The 22,321-nt window shown below is 37.5% G+C and overlaps 2 protein-coding genes across 2 annotated transcripts in view; one reads left to right on the top strand and one right to left on the bottom strand.

Moving 5' to 3' along the window:
* Positions 1–22,321, top strand: part of LOC126235842 (cilium assembly protein DZIP1) — a 277,318-nt gene that overhangs the window by 34,765 nt on the left and 220,232 nt on the right. The window contains exon 6 of the mRNA XM_049944706.1: positions 2,872–2,973. Within this exon, the coding sequence (XP_049800663.1) occupies positions 2,872–2,973 (102 nt within the window). The remainder of the gene's footprint in view (positions 1–2,871; positions 2,974–22,321) is intronic.
* On the bottom strand, positions 514–1,759 carry LOC126235843 (dihydrofolate reductase-like). The gene is made up of 2 exons (XM_049944707.1): positions 1,618–1,759; positions 514–1,220 (listed from the first exon to the last, which is right to left on the bottom strand). Exon 2 carries the CDS (start codon positions 1,185–1,187, stop codon positions 591–593), a length of 597 nt encoding a protein of 198 aa, XP_049800664.1. The 5' UTR covers positions 1,188–1,220; positions 1,618–1,759; the 3' UTR covers positions 514–590.

Here is a 22,321-nt window from a genome sequence, read left to right as displayed (position 1 = left end):
ATAAATGCTTGTACAAGGCTAGATTACACTCCTCAAATATAGGAGGAAAGGTGACCAGTGAACAGATGTGTAGAAAGAATAAGAAATTTCTAACATTTCAAAGTTGTTTTCTAAATGTGTGTGTGTGTGTGTGTGTGTGTGTGTGTGTGTGTGCGCGTGCGTGCGTGCGTGCGTGCGTTTTTTAGTTATGCCAGGAGGAGGACAATTTCTCAACCTTCCTACATGTCTGTCTGCTGCTGAGTGCCTCTACTATTTGGCGAGTAGTAATCAGTTGTAAAGATGCAGAATACCTCAACCAGAATTAAAGATTGTGTTCTTGGTGTTTCTATTGTTGGTACTTATAACATCTTAAGCACTAACAGGTGGATACAACATATTATACTGGAAAACTATAATACAAACTTACACAATAATTATGATATAATGCAAGCTTATACAATAATTATGAAGTCTATATTGACAGAAAGTGTTATTTCTTTCAGTTTTTCTGTTTGATAATCAAAAATGCACATATAATATGAGAAAGTAAATTTATTTGTTGTTTTTGGTTGATAGAGGCTGTGATTTTACTTTTCACTTTTTTATTTCTGTCACAATTTCTTTTTTGCTAGATGTTCTTGTATACGTCTTTCATAAACATAAATTTCAAACTGTGTTCCATCAAACTCATCAGTCTGCATACCTTGTGGGACATCTGGGTCCTGAACCCTCACATATTCTTCCACTTTGAATTCTTCAGGGAAAAATGCATCACAATGATATAATCGATTGATTTGTGTGAGATACAGACGATGAAAATAAGGTGACAGCAAGCAAAGTTTGTATATCTGAGCTCCACCCAATACCCACACTCTGTATGGTTGAGGCTGGAGGTTCTTGATGAAATTAATTGCATTGTCCAATGAACTGCACACTACTGTGTCAGATATATCAGAAGGAACAGTAGTCATGGACCTGCTAAGAACTATGTTCATTGCACCAGGAAAGGGATGTGTAGCCACTTCTCCCATTGTTTCCCATGTTTTGTGCCCAACTATTATGACATTCCTTTGTCCTTGTGGTGGTTTTGTAATTTTGAGAAAATACTTGAACTCAGAAGTGAGCTTCCATGGAAGCATATTCTTTTGTCCAATACCCATATTTCTATCAGCAGCTGCTATAAGGTCTAACTTAACAGATTTCTCCATATTGATGCTGATGGTGACAAAACTTCTGTATGTCTGTGAAAAACATGTGACAAAATATTAGTGTAATGTCCTGTAGGCATAGGAAATGTGTAATATGTACTTAGTTTATTATACTTGTGAAAGTATTTCTGTCATTGTGTTCAGTCAAATTTTTATGACTCACAGCATCTCACATAATATATAACACTATATTCGAGAATTCACAGTTATTTAAATGTCACTGTTAACAAAAATACAAATTTCATTATTTATTCAGAGACCTCACTTGTACAGATAAATTATTTCATTGTACTTATTAATAGAGTTGTATTTGGTGAAATGATAAACAAGCCAAGTGGTTTAATTATTGTTAATAATCTTATAATTAATTTGTTTTCATTCCAAAATTATTTATTTACTTTTGGCAAATATTTTTATACAGGATGCTTACCTGCTGTAATTTTCTCTCTTCTTAATCTGTAGTTTTTTCCAGTTAATTTTCTGTTACTTTCTTCAGCTGGGAATAAATGTCTCACAGTTGATATAAGGGCTTCCAATCTTGTTGAGAATCTACACTTCCAGCCTGTTTGGGACTGCCATGTGAATCGGTTACCTAACTGGTTTCTTACATTTACTATGTGGCAAAGTCCTGGTGTACTACTCATCTTAAAAACATTGAGTTCAGTTAGGCTGTTTAATACCTAATTCTAATGCCTTTGAAATTACTTTTGAAGTTATTTACCCAGGTTTGCTGTTTGAATAGATACTATTCTTAGAGGTATGTGTGCACAGTAAACATTATTTTACGTGCAGAATGTTCATTAATCCAAATTTGTAGCTTGTTATGAATTTTGTCATACAGAGGTTATGATTTCTTGTATTTGCTTCTAACTTAATATACTGGAAGAAAATTTTTTTCTTAAGCTTGAGGAAATTTCCATTGCTTCTACAGTTAAAGATACTCCTCTGACTGCCTGGAGCAGTGGCCAACATTTGGTGAAAGTATCAGTGTACTGTCCTGTTTCATTGCTTGTACAGTTAAGGAGACTCCTCTGACTGCTCCACAGCTTGGAGCAGTGTCCAGCATCTGGTGAAAGTATCAGTGTATTGCCCTGCATAAAAACATTGATTTCCTCCAAACTGCTAATTTATGTGTTTTTGGTAGTATTAGTAATGGTGTTTTTTGTTTGTTTGTATAGGTGACTCTTGGGTATTAGTGTCATTTCTGTGAAATGTGTGTCAAATAATCTATTTGCATGAACATTAGAATATAATCGTAGGAAGCTGCAGTTGAAATGGAATAGATCTGGTAAGCTGTAATAAAAAATAACAAAAAATAATTATATTCTGTTTTATACTTTTAGATTCATTAAATCAGAACAGTATAACTTTAATTACAAGAGCTGCTTTTTGACACCTCACAAATTGCCTTTCCTCTACCTCTCTTTTACTTTCCTGGACTAAATAATATTCATTATTTTGACATGACTTTATTTTATCTAGCAACTGTTTGTTTTACAGAACACTTTGTTGTGGAGATGTGCAGTTTGATAATGATAGAAGCCCAACACAAAATAGGATATCAAAGTTACTGAATTTTTTTTTAAGTTTTCAGACTGCTACTGCAATAGATAGACATGTGTTGGTTGGATAGCAACCTTCCTGACTTGGAATTAGTCTCATGTAAAACCTTTTCTGTTCACAGAAAACAACTACAGCATCTCCTATGGAAATTAAGGCACTTCATGAGGTAACACAGGAACAAAAGAAAAAAATTAAATATCTGGAAGATTTACTTAATGCACAGGTGTGTGCCTTTTTTTACTGCATTACAACTTTTTATCAAAGGTGTTATTACTTATATTTTTCAGCTTTTTTATTATTAGAACATATAAATTATACTTTTCTGTTCGAACACCATCCACTTTAAAAATCTGCAATTAACCATAACTTTACAAGGGACTTGTTTACCCATTTGCTTCTTGATTATTGTCAAGAAAAAAAATGTCATTTGAAGACTTAAAAAATTTTGAACAAGCTGTCAGCAGTGTGTTTTTACTAGCGAATTAATTATTTTCTATAATTACTGCAACCTTACCTGCTGGTAAAGGTATGCTATTTTCACCAACACTGTAGGATATTAGATGTTTGCTTTATTCCATAAACCAATAATGGGGAGATCTTTATGTGTGTGGAACATGTAAAAAATGTATAAAAATTGATATCTATTTTATGCCAGACTTATTGTGCTTGCTGTTGTTTCTACAGATTCATAGTAAAGTAAGTAAAGTGGTCCTCTGGTGTGTGTGTGTGTGGGGGGGGGGGGGGGGGGGGGTGCGCGCGCATGAGAGAGAGAGAGAGAGAGAGAGATTAAATACTTGTCCAAACATTCTGTGCTACATCACTAATAATGACATTGTATATGGTTAGCTAAATCCTAATCTTCCTTCCCAGTCAGTAGTTCCCCTACTAACTGAATTTATTGCCAATCTGTAATCCCATGATATGAATATTGTGGATCTCTTTCCATGTGGTGCTTACATTGGTTGGAGATCTCTTACAGGATCTGATTCTTTTTGAAATTTAATGAGCTCTCCTTTTTAAATCTGCATTTTGCTTAATATTTCTGAGGATACGTTTGTTGTCTTCAGGTAAACCAAATTTGAAATTTTGCGGAGCAACATTTGAAAGATCATTAATAGACACAACGGTTAGAGGTACCAAGATTGAAGCATGGGTGCACCACACACAATTACTTTCCAGTCAGATGACAAAATAACGTACTTATTGCTCTTTCATATTAATGCCCTTTTTTTTGTTAGAAAAATCTAGAACCATTCTGCAGAATGTCTATCATGGCATGCTATTCTAATATAGTAAAAATGAATTATTTTTTGTAATTATGCAGTCAAACACCTTTGACAAGTCACAGAAAATACTGGTAGCTTGTAATTTATTATCTGACGAGTTGAAAAAATTCTCATTTCATGAAATAGTGTTCTCAATATAAGAACTCTTCAAAGTCCAAACTATGACATTGAAAATATAGTACCTCTTTTCAGGTGCATAAGAAACTACTTTGGCATAATCTTTTCTAAAATTTTTGAGATGCAGGCAAAAGTTTAGTGGTATATATCTTTCCTTTTACAGAAGCTTAACTGCTGTGTGACTTGGCTTATCAGGTAATGTTTTGCGTATATAAATGATTGGTTACATACATAACTTAAGATCTTATTAAACTCACAGGCACACCATTTAATTAATTTTGTTAATATTTATCAGAATAGCTACAGTGGTTAAGATCAAAAGATTTGAAGGTGGATTTTTCTTTTTCTCATGAAGTGTGTCATACTGATGGTGATAAAGTTATTGTAATGGTGAGTTGAGATTTTCTCAGCATTATTTATTGAAGTTGGCAACTTTGTGTTATTAGTACCAGAGATAAAGTATTTATGAAAATTAATTTCTCCGCTACACATGTTGTGAGTGAATGATTTACTCTTGAAGTGGTGTGCTGCTTCTCCATTTTGGTTTTACCTGTCTCCTCTTTCAATATACCACATGCTATTTTCTTTTGTAGCTGGGTGTGTCTATCATAATAAATTTGCTTGGCTATCTGCATCACGTTCATCAGCATTATGCAGTACTACTGTCATATAAGTATGAAAGTTGTTAGTGGCTAACCCTCCCAGATAGGTTCTTTTTTGTCATTTAAAATATCTGTACTGTCCAGCTCATGACTTTAAACCCTTTCTTGATGTAGTAATTTTTTTTCTTACAAACTAACTTGTTCTTAAATACTGTGGTGTGGATTTGAGATCACTAAGTTTCTCCCACAGACAGCTTTTTGTGGCACACTCAGGGGACTGGTTTCATTTGATAGTTTTTTAGTCTCGCTGCCGGAGGGGGAGCTTAAAACTTTGTTTATAACCAGATTTTGTACAAAATTGGTATTATGGGGAACTACATTTTATTCTGTGATTTTATACTGTACTTCTACTTTCAAAAGCATATAAAAACAAGAACATTAATGTTGTTTGCTCAGTACTGGACTGCAAACCTAGAGGTCGAAGGTTCAATATCAATCAGTTCTAGGATTTCGTCTGTTATTATTTCTTTGTGTATGTGAAAAATCTGAAGTTGTATCATTATTTGCAGTCTAATAAACTGCAACTCCCTCTATAACTGTCTGGGTAAGACAGTTCTTAGGTTGGAGGAAGGCAGATGGTGCCAGTGGTCCTATGGAAGACATAAAGAAATTAAAATAATCTAAAAACTTCTGCATAGTTCCCCCAGTTCAGAACACAGAACAATAGAAACATCTCAGAAAAATGGAATAACAAGAAAGACAGTATAATATGGTGAATGTAATACTTGCAGAATTATTCACATAGTGTTTGTTTAAGAAAATTATATGTGGTGATTGTAAAAAAGATTGTAATACCTTTAATTACTAATAGGAAAGGGAACACAGAAGATATAAGTCCTATAAACTTGTTGGCCTTTTATGAGAGATCTACATTTCTATTAAAATTCTCACTGACCACATATGTTTTGCTTTAGTTGGGGCAAGAAGAAAGGACCTAGTGTATGAATGGATGTAGGACAGTGGGCTATCCTACACAGCAGTTAATGTTAATAGAAATAGTAGCTTCTCATAGCTGGGTTTCACAGTCACGCAAAACTTTGTAAAATAACATCATGTTTACCTTTGATGGTAAAATTCTTTATTTTAACAACCCACTATTGCAGTTTTGACAATATGGCTATTATAAAATCGAACTAATTGTGCTTTAATACATGTCAAACCCTAAAAATAATGTAACATAATATGCTTGTCATCATCACATTTGTATGTTGTATCTCTAACTGTAAGACTGCATCTACATTAGAGGTGAGTAGGTACTGATAAAAATTGGTAACATGACTATGCTGTCTACTCTATTAATCAATTTTCTACTATATAATATAATTGCAAAATAATTTAATTGCATAGATAAAAGATCTGCTCACCAAGTGGTGGCAGAAAACACACATAAAAGAGGGTTGTAATTAGGCAAGCTTTCGTAACCAGTGGCTCCTTCGTCAGGCAGAAGGATTGAAGGGGAAGGAAGAGGGGTAAAGGAAAGGGACTGCAGAGGTCTAAAAAGAGGGGTAGATTTGGGGAAAGTCACCCAGAACTGCAGTTCAGGGGAGACTTACCACACGAACGAGAGGGAAAAAGTCTTTAAGTGATTAAAGGGTGGTGAAACCACAGGTGGGTGACACATTATTGGGCATCCACACCTTGCCACATAACGTAGAGGTCGGGCACTTGCGAGCTCTGGAAGAAGGATAGGCAACGACTTGTGGCTGAGTATAATGATGGTGCAGGCACAGTGCTGATGCAGGCTCAAGTTCAACATTGGCTCCTAAGTGTTCCCATGTTGACATTAATGACACTGTCAGTGATGATTGTAGAGGATACAGAATCATCAAGATTGGACTGTGCATCAATGGAAACATGTCTGGTCGGGTGAATACCATTACTTGTTACACCAGTTTACTGGTTTTGTGTGGTTAAGTCATCATCTAGGTAAATGCTTGCCATGCACGTAGGCAAGTGGAAGCAGTATTAGAGTGTGTTGGAGATTGACGTGGGGTTCCATTGCACTTGTGGTGGTAATCGAAGGCACCATGACGACTGTGGATTGCGTGGACATTATGAACCACCTGCATGCATTCATGAAGGATTCTTCCCCAACAGCAACAGCATCGTCCAGCAAGATAACTCCACTTAACCCAGAATTGTGCTAAAGTTGTTTGAGTAATGTGATAATAAACTCGCATTGATTTCTTGGCCACCAACTTTGCATCATTTGAAACTTATTGGAAAATGTGGCATATAGTGGGGATCAACTCTGCACCAACAGACCTTCAGTCCATAAATTACGTGACTAGTGTGATCTGTGTGTAGACATCTGATGCCACATACCCTTGGAAATCTACCAAGGGCTTGTCAAATCCATATTAGCTAGAATCACTGCTGTCTTGCATTCCAAAGTGGGATCAGTATGCTACTAAGCAATTGTTCATAATGTTTTAGCTGATCAGTGTACAAAGTGCGGCTATAAAATGATAAGTGTAATAATGGATCAATGAATTGTCATGAAGTTTCACATGAAACTTTTAAAAACTGCTACTGAAAACTATATTTTACTAAAAGAAGTGCAGGGCAAAGACTGTTTATCACGCACACAAGTTTTTGACTGTCTCAATGGTTTCCAATACAGCTGAGAATACATTGAAAAACATATGAAAAGTATAGAAAAGGTAACCTGATTTGATCTGACCAATGATTGAGTGTTCAGTCAAATGCTGAAACTGTAGGAATTGAGAAAGAATACATAAAGCATATTTTACGTAACCAGTGTAACATGAGAAAATGGATGCGAAACTGGTGCCAGAAATTCTCAAGGTTGAACAAAATGAAACTTGTGAAAATTATTGTACTGACACTTCGATTACCATCAGAAATGATCCTAATTTCTTGGAAAATGTGATAACATGATGGATCCTGGTTTTTCATATATGATCCATGTTTTGAGTGCCAATTCATGCATTGGAAGTGCCCAACTTCACCGAGAGTGAAAAAAGTTCGAGTGAGCAAATCAAATCCAAGATTCAAAGCAGTGATGATTTTGTATGGATTTGTGTATCTTCACTGGGTTCCTGAAGATCAAACTATTAACCAACATTACTGCCTTGAGGTTGGTGCTCAACTCTGTGAGAAAATAAGAAAAAAGGACTTGAATTCTGTAAGAATAAGTCTTGGGTTCTGCATCAAGACGACACACTTGCGTGTACCGCATTAAAAAGAATATCAGTCCATTGAAGCATTGAAAGAAACAGTGGCATGTATTTTCCAGGAGCACACGGATAGAGACTTCCAATAGTTTTTCTATCAGTGGAAGATTTGCATGGAGTTCCGTAAGGATAGAGAAGGAGAGTGTATTGAGGATGACAATAATTAAATATGTATAATTTCGAAGTAAAATATTTTACAGCAATAGTCCTGCACACACACACACACACACACACACACACACGTATGTTTGAAAAATAATTGTAGCACAGTTATTGTCATTGTATTGTACTCTTTAATTTACTCTCAAAACACATGGTGATATTTTTACATCATCTCACATGCACATTGTCTATTTCTCCTGTGAAACCCTTGATTTACATTTCTTATCTACATTAAAAAAAGACAAAGAAAAAAGAAAAGCGCAGTGGAAACATCCTTTTCATTATTTATGTAGTATAAAATTTTTCTGTTTATGCACTTTACTTGATGAAGATGTTCTTGTTGGAACACTGTTCATCTTTATTAAATATTTATTTTCAATATTACTGTATGGACCGACTAATATTCAGCAGTCGTTTGTTTCAAAATGTTTTTCTTTTCTATGTTTTTTATTCATTGTGGTAAACTGTTGTACAAGGGGGAGATTGAGTCAGTAATTAAATTGCTGAAGACTAAAGACTCGTGGATATGACAGGGTATCTAGCAAGGTACTGAAGCACTGTGATAGCATGTTAGCCCAGCACTCTCCCCAAGATTTGCAATGATTCTAAGTGCAAATGTGACTGAACTAAGTTGTTTTAGGAGTTCCAGAATGCACTTTTTCCAGTTTAAATTATTATCAATATGGACACACAAGAATTTTTTAAAGTTTTTACCATTTTATTATTTCCTCACTGTGTGTTATACTTATCATTGGTGTAGTATCTCTTTATGTGCAGAACTGAATATGTTCTCTCTTTTTAAAATTGAGGGGGAGACCATTTGCAGAATGCCACTCAATGATACTTTTAAGAACTTTGTTTACCATTTCTTCCATTTCTGTATGTATGCTTGGATTGATTACAATACCATCTCATCTGCAAAAATAACTAATTCTGATTGTTGTATGTTAGATGGAAGATTATTTGGGGAACCCCATATGTGATTTATCACAAGTCACAATAATGTCTTCATTGGTTGAGTTACTAAGAACAATTTTCTGCATTCTTTTTGTTGGATATGATGTTATTCATTGGTTGGCTATACAATCAGTCCCATAAAACTTCAGTTTATGTGGGAGAATACTGTGATTCACACAGTTATCTGCCTTAGGTAAATCACAGGAAGTATGAACCAGCACTATTTCATTATTTAAAGCTTGTAAAAATTGGCGAGTTAACATGTAAATGACATTTTCAGTGGAGTAAATCTTCTGAAATCCAAATTGTGATTTGCTGAGGTGAGTTACTATTGTAGAATACATAGCTCTCTCAAAAACGTTGGAAAATGATGTCAGCAGTGTAACAGATCAATAGTCATAAATTGGAAACACTGACAAAATCAGATGAGTTTTTATTTTGAGAGGATATATAATATTCTTAATTTCAGCAGGAGAAGTTGGTGATACATTCATGTAATTGAATTTTATGAGATTTGTTTCTTCAACTTTTTGCTGGGATTTTTCTCAAGAACTGTTCCTCTCTGTTATATTTTAAAAATGATTATTAAATATGTTTGCTACCTGTGACTCATCGTTTATAGTCGTTCAATTCAGTTCAATAGTGATGTTGTCCTGCTCTGTGGCTAGTTATCCTGTATCTTGTTTCACTACATTCCATATAGTCTTTTAAGTCTGTTGTCTTAATTACTGATTTCTGACATTACTGCTTGTTTCTTGATTTTTTAATAAGTTTTCTTAGCAATTTGGAGGAGTTTTTGTAGCGTGCAACTACTTCAGGATCTCTACTTGTTCTTGAGAACAGATACATTTCCCCTTTTCTTTCACAATACTTTAATCCCTTCTAGTGATCAATAGTTTTTTGCATGGCTATTTTTGATGTCTTTTCTGATTAGCTTACGCGGAAAGCTATTTTCAAATAATGATATGAATTTATCATGGGATCTCTTTCAAATTCTGATGGTGGCAGGGATAAAATACAGGGAGCGTAAGGCTATTTACAATTTGTGCAGAAACCGGATGGCAATTGTAAGAGTCTAGTGCATGAAAGTGAAGCAGTGGTTGGGAAGGGAGTGAGACAGGGTTGTAGCATATCCCCAATGTTATTCAATCTGTATATTGAGCAAGCAGTAAAGGAAACAGAAGAAAAATTTGTAGTAGGAATTAAAATCCATGGAGAAGAAATAAAAACTTTGAGGTTCGCCGATGGCATTGTAATTCTGTCAGAGACAGTAAAGGACCTGGGAGAGCAGTTGAATGGAATTGATGGTGTCTTGAAAGGAGGATATAAGATGAACATCAACAAAAGCAAAATGAGGAGAATGGAATGCATTCAAATTAAATCAGGTGATGCTGAGGAAATGAGATTAGGAAATGAGACATTTAAAGTAGTAAATGAGTTTTGCTATTCAGGAAGCAAAAAAACTGATGATGGTCGAAGTTGAGAGGATATAAAATGTAGACTGGCAATGGCAAGGAAAGTGTTTCTGAAGAACAGAAATTTGTTAACATTGAGTATAGATTTAAGTGTCAGGAGGTCTTTCCTGAAATTATTTGTGTGGAGTGCAGCCATGCATGGAAGTGAAACATGGATGATAAATAGTTTGGACAAGAAGAGAATAGAAGCTTTCGAAATGTGGTGCTACAGAAGATTGCTGAAAATTAGATGGGTAGATCACATAACTAATGAGGAGGTATTGAATAGAATTAGGGAGAAGAGAAATTTATGGCACAACTTGACTAGAAGAAGGGATCGCTTGGTAGGGCGTATTCTGAGGCATCAAGGGATCACCAGTTTAGTATTGGAGGGCAGCGTGGAGGGTAAAAATTGTAGAGGGAGACTAAGAGATGACTACAGTAAACAGATTCATAAGGATGTAGGTTGCAGTAGGTACTGGGAGATGAAGAAGCTTGCACAGGATAGAGTAGCATGGAGAGCTGCATCAAACCAGTCTCTGGTCTGAAGACCACCACAACTACATGAGATAGATTAAATTTTATGTTAGCATTTGGTTCATTATAAATTTCATCCCAGGTCATTTCATGTAAACTGCTCTCAAAATCATTTGTCCAGGAGTCATGAATTATTCTGACTGATTTCCACTGAGGAGTATCTATATTGTAAGACCCTATCTTATCTGCCCTAATTAATTGTGTGTCATGGTCAGAGAGAGCATTTGTCACTGGGTAGACATATGTTTTGTTAATTTGTATATCACCAAAGAAAACATCTATTTGTGTCCAACTAACTTTATCCATCCATGTTGGAAAGTTAATTACTGAGATTAAATTGTAGGATCCAAATAAGGTTTCCAGATCATTTTTCCTATCAGAGTCCTTTAGATAATCTATATTGAAGTCACCACAGAGACTTAAATGCTTTCTGGTGTCTGACAGATAGCATTGTAAAGCAACAAAAACAATCAATTCTAGACTAAATAAATTAATTGGGTAGATAAAAAATCTACTCACCAAGTGGTGGCGGAACACACACATAAAAGAAGGTTAAAATTAGCGTAATTATAACCTCCTTTTGTATGTGTGATCTGCCGCCACTTGGTGAGTAGTCTTTTTATCTATCCAATTAATTTAGATTGCGTAATAAAGAATCCAGATTCATCATAGACAGTTCAAAATTTCCTAGTGGGGATCTGTATACAGTTACTATTGCAACTGAGCTAGTTTTCAGTATTAATACACAAGTGCACACTTCTGTGTGCTCATCACTAATCACTACAAATCTACTTTTCACAATGTTTTTGAACTTGTGTTCTGTCTGATTGATTCCTCCTTTTCCCATATTAGATAAAACTAGTTTAAGAAAAGACAGTAAATGTAATGAGAAGGGATATGACATGGTGTCTGACTGGGCTACAGTTAAGTTGTCGGTGTCTTGGGGGTCAATGCTGGGAAACAGAAAATACATATTTTACATGTTATTAACTTTACTTGTTATTTTCGAGTACTGACTCGTTACATGGTCATGGAATTTTGCTCTTCAGTTTAGCCCTACAGAACTAAATGTGTAAAATAAAATAGAAAAAAATAAATAAAATATCCAGGACTTGTGAGAGGAGGAGGGAAAGAGGGGGAATTTAACTTATACTAGAACATAGAGTACAGACTGTTCACTCATTACAGACTTCCCACTCACCCCAAAGAATGACTACCTAAACTGCATATTTAGCACTGCTGAATGCAGTGGGAAAAACTATGGGCTTTAACAACCAGTACATAGCCTGGGTTCATGATGATGTGAGCCTAATGAAAGTAAATTATGCTGCTTCCTGGGCAAGTCAGTAATTTTGGTATTATATCACAGTTCACAGTCACGACAGGTGTGAACATTGCTGAAATGGAGTCCCCAGTCTTTCGTCTGTTGCTTTGTAGTATAGCCATTATCAAGTTGTAGTTTCAGTAGCCAGTGCAAAGTAAAGCTTGGCTACAATATAATATCCAGCAGTGAACTGAAGATCAGGATGACAGAATCATTGTGTTTCTGTCAGAGAAATAAGGAGGGAGACAAGGGGGGAGGCTGTTAGCAACAGTTACACCCCAGTATTCTTACAACTGAAGCACAGTCACACGTCTTTGAACTGCAAAGCACAAAAATTAAATATTGCCTGACACTTTTGTTTAACTAAACTTCCTGCAAACTGTAACTTCGAAAACATTTATTCACTGTCTGATGTGTATGAATCAATGTTTTCCCTGAATAAACCACTGACCCCTATGATTCTGTTTATTTTTTCATGAAATTCTGATGTAATCTGGCCATTTTTAAAATTATGTCATTTTATTTGCACATAATGAGTCATTTATTCCAGCACTTGTTAAACCATATCCCACTGACAGGAAATTTTTTCACGTAACTTTCTTGGAAGTCTTGAAGACAAATTCTGTGTGACAAAACTTGTTAACTTTTCGTATAGTTCATATTTATTTGTGCTGTCCATAATACTGTAGATACTTTCATCCAGAAACACATGTATCCGCATAATTAATGAGATGTTTTCTTTTTGCCTCTTCTTCTTTGGGGTACACACCTGAATCCTGCTCCTTCCAGCATCGTGTTCCTCTTTCAACAATCGGCGCACCATCAACTTACTCAACATTAACATGTTGCTCATAAGTTTGTGATGGAACTGACCTGTGGCCATTTTTGAAATGTTTTGTGTTTTATGATACCCACAAACAAGCTGAATACTTGATAAGTACAAATACCTGGAGTACCCGTTACAGTAAAACAGCTGGATCAGACAGTACAGAGAAATTTTCCTGAATAATGTAAATTTTAGCTGTTGAAGAAACAAATAATGAAATATTATTTTATTACAAAATTGTTAAGACTTCCGTGGCCACTTGTTGACAAGCTGCCTATTTGCATCTGTCTCGGGTTCTTTGGCCGACATTCATCTGATGATTTTACTGACGTTTCGCCAGCACGAGTGGCTGGCATTGTCAAAGCTTCACCCTCCATTGCCGGTGGTGAACTGGAGCCGAGCTCGCGGACACAGACTATTTGTACCTGGCACGCCAATGTCAGAGGGCTTCTCTGTGGTCATTTCCAGTGCGGTTCTCCTCTTGCTACTGTCTATGGTCATTCACTACAGTACGGGAAGCCAGGATCCGTTTACCTTAAAGCTTTCTTCTTTCTTGGTGAAGCTATTCCCGTGTTTGTGTATTTCTACAGCTTCTCTGAACAAGCGGGTGTGATAGTGTTTCTGTACAGCCAGAACTTCCATGTCGGGGAATTTTATTACGGGGTCAGTCTCACTCAGTGCGTGCTCTGCCATGGCCGATTTCTCCACCTGCCCCAGCTTGCAATGTCACTTACGTTCTTTGATCCTGGTGTTGATTGATCGTCCAGTCATTCCGACATAAACTTTTCCGCATGTGCATGGTATACGGTATATTCCCGACATTGCAAGTGGGTCCCTTTCCTCCTTTGCCGATCTAAGACACTCTTTGATCTTCCTTGTCGGTTAGAAAATTGTCTTTACGCCATGTTTTCTCAATATATGGCCAATTGTGTACGTCACTCTGGGAATGTATGGCAGAAAGGCCATACCCGACATTTCTTTTTCTGATTCCTTACTTCACCGAGTGTTTGGCTCTGTCAAATTTCTAATAGAATTTGTGGAGTACCCATTGCTCCTCAGAACACTTTCCAGGTGTTGAATTTCGCGTCTGAGGTGTTGCGGCTCACATATTCGTCCTTCTCGCATTACGAGCGTATTAATCATGCCTCTTTTGATAATTTGTGCAGGTATCGGTCCGTGTGTGTCGGTTTTCTATACACGCTGTGTCCCAGGTTTTTGCCATCCCTTGTGACCAGCACATCTAGAGATGGCAGTTTTTTGTCCTTTTCTACTTCCATGGTAAATTTTATATTTGTATGGAGGCTGTTCAGTCTTAGGAAGTCAGCAAGCTGTTCTTCATCATGGCTCCACACAACGAAAGTATCATCAACGTATCTGTACCACACCTCAGGTTTGCAAGTCGCCAAGTCCAGTGCCTGTGCTTCGAATTGTTCCATGAAGAAGTTGGCCACCACTGGACTAAGAGGACTACCCATGGTGACACCTTCGAGCTGTTCGTAGAAATCGCCATTTCACGTGAAATAGCTAGTGGTGAGACGTGCATGGAAGAGCTTTGAGATGTCTTGTGGGAAAATGGAACCAATGTGCTCCAGAGCGTCACTGAGTGGCACTTTCGTAAACAAAGAAATAATATCCGAGCTGACCAGGATGTCATTTGGTGCAAGTTTTAGTTTCTTCAGCTTCTCAATGGAATCTCTTGAGTTCTTTATGTATGAGTCGGTCTTCCACGCGTGTGGTTGGAGTACAGAGGCCAAGTGTTTTGCCAGTTTATACTTTGGTGTGCCAGGAGCGCTAACAATCGGTAGTAGTGGAACACAGTTCTTATGGACCTTAGGTAATCCATACAGCTGAGGTGTTAGGGCTTCTGTGTTGCGCAGGTTTCTCTGTATGTCTGCCGGCAGAGAAGACCCCTTGATTAACTGATTCGTATTCCATATGATATGCTGCCTGGGATCTGCGCTTAGTTTTCCGTACGTCGTCGGATGTAATAGGTCTCGGATCTTCTGCGCATAATCTTCGGTCTTCATTACGACAGTCACACTCCCCTCATCAGCAGGCAGTACTAATATACTCTTGTCAGCGTTAAGATTCTTAAAAGCTTGTACCTCTTCTTTCTTCAGTTTGCAAGTTGGTGGTTTAAATTGGTGCTGTATCCTGGCTGTTTGTTGGCATTTTCTGTGCCCTATCACAAGGAAGTGTCTGTTCTTCAAAAAGGAGGGAATTTCGATATCATCCTGTGAACTATACCTATTGAGGACATCATTGCTAACACTGAAGCAGTGAATCGAACCCTTCCTTTTGAAAGGGCTGAGGAAATACACACTGGAACAGCCAGGATACTGCGCTGAGCTAAACCACCAGCTTGTTATCTGAAGAAAGAAGAGGTACAAGCTATTAAGAATCTTGACGTTGACAAGAGTATATTGGTACCGCCTGCCGATGAGGGGAATGCGACTGTTGTAATGATATGTCTATGACCCAGGACAGCCGGGAGATCCGGGGAAAACCCAGGAATTTTTTCATCCGGGAGAAAACCGGGATAAACCTGTAAATTTTTTGGAATTCCAGGAATTTTTTTGTTTGCTTTAGCTTTCAGTTAAATTTTTGTAATTTTGACTGGTAAGAAACAATACTCTAACAAAAGATATTATGTATCCCACTTCTGCAGAATAATACTTCAGCAATGAAACATGAATGAGCGGGGAAAAAAAAAAAAATAAAAATAAATCCTATGTTGCAAAGGAAATGCGCCATATACAACAACAAAACACAGTGCTGATACAGTTGTGGGTGGTCTCTTGAGCATGCGCAGTTGAGTCGCGCATGTGTAGTACTTTCTCCCCACTTCTGGCTGCAGAAGTGTAGCTGTTAGCTGTATAAGTAGCAGCAGCAACAAGCAGCAAGATGTTACCTGGAAAAATTTTACTGGCGCGTGCAAGTTGCCAGATTCACTGGGGGCAAACCGGGGTATCTACCCCGGGCGGCAATTTCAGGGAATGGGAGGGGGCCGCCAAATTCATATTCTTGAGGAAAAAACCTTTGTTTCACAAATCGCCTATATCCAGCGCACGTTGGTCTGTTAATTATTCATATGATTTTGAAACGCATCCCTGTTGGTTTTTGAACATTTTTGAACACATTCTAAGTTTATTTCTGAATGAATCATAAGTTGAATTTTGAAAGTGTGTATAGTGTACGTCATGTATCTGCCAGGGGAATCCCCATTGCATCTAGAAATAAACTTTCCTGCAGACAGAAGGGGACGGGGCTATACGAACTGAGCAGAATAAAGCCGAACGGGTGAATGGCAATCGCTGTTTGTTTATGTGGTTGACTGGGTTTGCAAACGATCAGTGTTGTTATAATTACCAACAGAATCCATAGATTCAGATTGCCAGAGTGGAAGAAATGGCTAACAGGATTGATAGGTAAGAAAGATTACGTATTTTCTTCTTGGTGTATCCAAGAAAATGAAATGTTGATAGCAAATTTTAGGCCAGACCGCTACTCTAGTAAGGACCAGTTCTACCGTCCCCGGTAGCAGCCGCCTGAGTTCTATTCTGGGAGTAGCGCGGAAAACGCATTGTATGAACAAGTAATAACGCCTAACCAGAGAATAAACACGGGATAGCTAAACCGTTGATTGTGGCAGGGTTAGTGAAGTTAACCGGAGAATAAGTTATGTAATTAGTGATGACAAGATTGTTTGTTAAAATGAGGAAGGAGAAGAAACAGGGACATCATACAAATTAGGAAAGAATAAGACGATTCCAAATTAATATAAAAATTTCATACTAATACTTTTCGATCTCATGCTTGAGAAGCTGGAGCATATGAATGAAGTATGAAACTATTTCCGAACATAAAGCTTTTTGCTTGTAGTAGGCCTGATAAGCATTTGATATTGGTACTTCATGAATTATATTTTCTCTTGTTATAAAAATGACCATTTGTGCCAAAACAGTCTCGTTTATTTGGTGTTTGTTGCAATAGCTGCAATATTAGACAGGCCTATTTCGTTTTACCTAGAAGACAGTGACAAAAACATGTAATCAGATTGAGAAACCACACAAGTCTTGGGTACTGTTTGCATTAACAGCTTTTTCAGTGAAACTTCCGGGCAGATTAAAACTGTGTGACGGACCGAAACTCGAACTGGGGGCCTTTGCCTTTCACGGCCAAGTGCTCTACCAACTGAGCTACCCAAGCACGACTCATTCTGGAAACATCCCCTAGGCTGTGGCTAAGCCATGTCTCCGCAGTATCATTTCTTCCAGGAGTGCTCATTCTGCAAGGTATGCAGGAGAGCTTCTGCGAAGTTTGGAAGGTAGGAGATGAAGTACTGGCGGAATTAAAGCCGTGAGGATGGGGCGGAGTCATGCTTGGGTAGCTCAGTTGGTAGAGCACTTGCCCGCAAAAGGCAAAGGTTCTGAGTTCGATCTCGGTCCGGCACACATTTTTAATCTGCCAGGAAGTTTCATATCAGCACACACTCCGCTGCAGAGAGAAAATTTCATTCTAGCTTTTTCAGTTTTAGACAAAGACATTTCTTTTTTTGTGCAGCAAAACGTTTGATGATATCTGATGAGGTAATAGATTTTTTCCCAGAAAGGAAAGCATGCCATGTAAAGCTGTAACGGAGAGAAAAAAATGCTAGGACCGAAGGAATGTGTACTGTGTTGCTTGTCTCTTCTGCTGGTTTCATGTATCCTATATTTGATTTTATGTCACACAAAAAAAGCAAGTTATTAGCTATAGGCAGTAAAGAATGCAAATTTTCTGAAGAGTTCTTGTTCTCCTGGGTACAAATTATCCCATCCAATATTGATTGCGAGTTTTTTTTTTTTTCTTTTTTTTTCTGATGCACAGAGCAGTCTGAGTTATAGTGGGAAAGTGGATAATCTCCACGTGACTAGCATTTATGTTTAGTGATTTTGCTGTTTCCATTTCGTTTATTGCTCTCACGCCAAGTGAAAACAAAATGGATTTCTGTGGCTGGGAGCTATCAAGTGAATTAAAATACATTGACATGAGTACGGAAGGCTAAAATATGTTATTAGTTTCAGATTTTATTTTATTTCCACCTTTCTGACAGTCAAGCATTAATCGCTTTGCAGAACAATGAAGTTCTTTTTGTCGATTTGCTAAAGAAATTTGGCTCTTGTTAATCTTTCCGCTGAGGCAGTCAATTTATTTGAAATGAGGTGTTTAATTCCACACTATTGGCTAGTTTCAACTGTTCGATGCATTTCAAAAGTGCAGGTTTTCATCTTTTTGCACGTATGACATTATGCCGTAATGAAGAACCAAACACGAGATAATACAGTACTGGTACTCCAATAAAATTTACATCCAATTCTGGACGTATGAATATGCACTTTAAGCCAAATTACGCGTTTTAGTATGGGTCACGAAATTCCGATGCTCTTGAAGTATCCTCTGATGTCTTGTTTGTTTTATGACAATGTAAGATCTTTTAATGTCTTACACCTACGAACATACACGTTTCTAGCATCCTAGTAGCTGCGCAAGCGCGGTGACGCCTGTTATGTAACTACTGAAACAAACCTATTTCTAACAGGTCACGGGAAAATATTGTGAGTGATTGTTTGAAAAGCGTTACTTTCAAAGTAAATTTCCTTTTATGTAAGATGAACTATGTGCGAGAATGTAGGATGAATTTCTTAAATTACAGAGCGTTTCGCACTCATTTAAAAATCAAGTCTTTGATTACAAACATTTAGAAAAATTTTGAGCCCAGAAGATCAGACATTTATGTCTTTATTAAAAATTTTACTGGCACATTTGTGGGACGTGTCTTAAAGTGTAACACACGCAAAAAAGATCAAAATTAAATGTGAAAGCTTTGCTCCTCTTGCAGCTTATTAATCTTCGAGACCAATATTACATGTGAAGGCTCTGCTTTTCTTGTAGTAACAGTAGGTATATTAATTTAAACCATTAACTTTTTGATTAAAATTCAGTCTTGATCACGCTATATCTGTTTTAATGGGTAACCGGTTTCGGTTTTCTCTATAAAACCATCCTCAGACCCATTGGCTCCCTTGGGTTGGTAGGTGGAGCTCTCCTTGTTGCTGTGCAGTCAACAGTTGACTGCACAGCAACAAGGAGAGCTCCACCTACCAACCCAAGGGAGCCAATGGGTCTGAGGATGGTTTTATAGAGAAAACCGAAACCGGTTACCCATTAAAACAGATATAGCGTGATCAAGACTGAATTTTAATCAAAATATAACAATTAATTGATCACTGTTGTTCCAAAAATGTTTACCAAAATTAAACCATTAACGTTTCCTATTTGTGTGTACGCACTACTTAACAGTGACATTGCTATTGGCTGACTACATCACGTATCCTATGCTCGAATATCTGCTGGCGAGATCAGGTGACATGAGCTATGACTGGGTACAGAAGTACATTTGTAATCTTGATTTCAATGCTTCGGAAAGTGACATGCGGCGTTTGGTGGAATTTAAATTTACACTTTTGTAATACGAAAGTACATGTTTCCAAAACTTTTTTTTTTACTGAGTTTAGTTTTCTAAAAGGCTGAGAAGTACTACACTGGTGTATAAAACCATAAACATTCAAAGGATTGGTAAGTTTTACAGTTCCGAGGAAAAGTATACTATCACTTAAAAAGTGTATTTTCACCCGGGAGAAAGTGTAATTTTAACCAGGAAATCCGGGGAAAATCCAGGATTTTTTTTTTCTTTTCTTGTCCTCGTATACACCCTGAATGAAGACCGAAGATTGTGAGCAAAAGATCTGATACCTATTAGATCCAACGACATACCAAAAACTAAGCACAGATCCAATGCAGTGTATCACACGGAATACAAATCAGTTAATCAAGGGGTTTTTTCTGCCAGCGGACATACAGAGAAACCTGCGCAACACAGACGCCCTACCACCTCAGCTGTGTGGATTACCTAAGGTCCATAAGAACTACATTCCACTACTACCGATTGTTAGCGCTCCTGGCACACTGAAGTATAAACTGGCAAAACACTTGGCCTCTGTGCTCCAACCACATGTGGGGAAGACTGACACATACATAAAGGACTCAGGACATTTCATCGAGAAGCTGAAGAAACTAAAACTTGCACCAAACGACATCCTGGTCAGCTCGGACATTGTTTCTTTGTTTATGAAAGTGCCACTCAGTGATGCTCTGGAGCACATTGGTTCCATTTTCCCGCAAGACATCACAAAGCACTTCCATGCATGTCTCACCACGAGCTATTTCACGTTGAATGGCAATTTCTGTGAATAGCTGGAAGGCGTTGGCATGGGTAATCCTCTTAGTCCAGTGGTGGCCAACTTCTTCATGGAACATTTCGAAGCACTGGCACTGGACTCAGCTACTTGTAAACCTAAGGTGTGGTACACATACGTCGATGATACTTCGTTGTGTGGAGTCATGGTGAAGAACTGCTCAGTGACTTCCTAAGACACTTGAACATACCAACCACTTGAACAGCCTCCATGCCAATATAAATATTTCCATAGAAGTAGAAAAGGACAAAAAACTACTGTTTCTAGATGTGCTGGTCACAAGGGATGGCGAAAACCTGGGACGTAGTATGTACTAAAAACTGACACACACGGACTGATACCTGCACAAACTATCAAACCACCACCCAAGCCAGAAAAGAGCCATCCATGATTCATACGCTCATAACGTGAGCAGGACGAATATGGGAGCCGCAGCACCTGAAATGCGAAATGTAACACCAGGAAAGTGTTCTGAGGAGCAATGGGTACTCTACAAATTATATTAGAAGTGTAACGGAGCCAAACACTCGGCGAAGTAAGAAATCGGAAAAAGAAATGTCGGGTATGGCCTTTGTGCCTTACATTTCCAGAGTGACGGACAGAATCGGCCGAATATTGCACAAACACAGTGTACAGACAATTTTCAAACCAACAAGAAAGATCAAACAATGTCTTAGATCGACAATGGATTAAAGGGACCCACTTGTAATGTCAGGAATATACTGCATACCATGCACATGTGGAAAAGTTTATGTCGGAATGACTGGACAATCAGTCAACACCAAGATCAAAGAACATAAGCGACATTGCAGGTTGGGGCCGGTGGAGAAATTCGCTGTGGCAGAGCACGCGCTGAATGAGACCAACCATGTAATAAAATTCACCAACACGGAAGTGCTGGCTGTAGAGAAACACTATCACACCCGCTTGTTCAGAGAAGCTGTAGAAATACATAAACATGGGAATAGCTTTAACAAGAAAGAAGAAAGCCTTAAGGTAAACATACTGCAGCGATGACCATTGCTGGTAGCAAGAGCAGGACTGCACCATAAATGACCGCGGAGAAGCCCTCAGACATTGGCGTGCCAGGTACATATAGTCTGCGTCCACAAGCTTGGCTCCAGTTCACCACCGGCAATGGAGGTGAAGTTTTGACAATGCCAGCCACTCGTGCTGGCAAAACACCAGTAAAATCATCAGACGAACGTCGGCCGAAGAACCTGAGACAGGAGCGTACTATTTTATTGATATCCAAATTAAAAAATTGGTGTTCTAACAATGGAAGTGACATTAATTAAAAAATTTATGTTCAAACAATGTATGTGACACATTCATGGACATGATTTTTTTCCAAATAATATAAATAGAAAAAATGATGATAATATAATTAATTTTCATATTTTTGAAATAACTCAAAATTGTAATTATATTTGAAATTATTGACATTATTGTTATTTCTGTATTTTACCCTAGCTAACAACATGAAAACATTTTTTAAGTAAATGACTTGTTATGTATGCTTTCTGTGACTAAAAAATCAATAAGCAGACATCATCATCTCTGTACTGTGAAATTTGCATCTTGATTTATTTTTATATCTTTGTCCTTCTTTACCTAACATGTTTTTTGGCATGTGTTATTATAAGTAGTAGTCCGGAGTCTGTGCTGTACTGTTGAAAATGTTTTACTGTGAAGTTTTGTTACATTGGGAAATTGAAGCTGTACCATCTCAAGATTTCATATTGCCTGCA

The sequence above is a fragment of the Schistocerca nitens genome, chromosome 2 (genome assembly GCF_023898315.1).
Source record: "Schistocerca nitens isolate TAMUIC-IGC-003100 chromosome 2, iqSchNite1.1, whole genome shotgun sequence".
Classification (NCBI taxonomy): domain Eukaryota; kingdom Metazoa; phylum Arthropoda; class Insecta; order Orthoptera; family Acrididae; genus Schistocerca; species Schistocerca nitens.
Note: the sequence above shows the minus strand (reverse complement) of the source record. Positions and strands in the feature narration are given on the sequence as shown.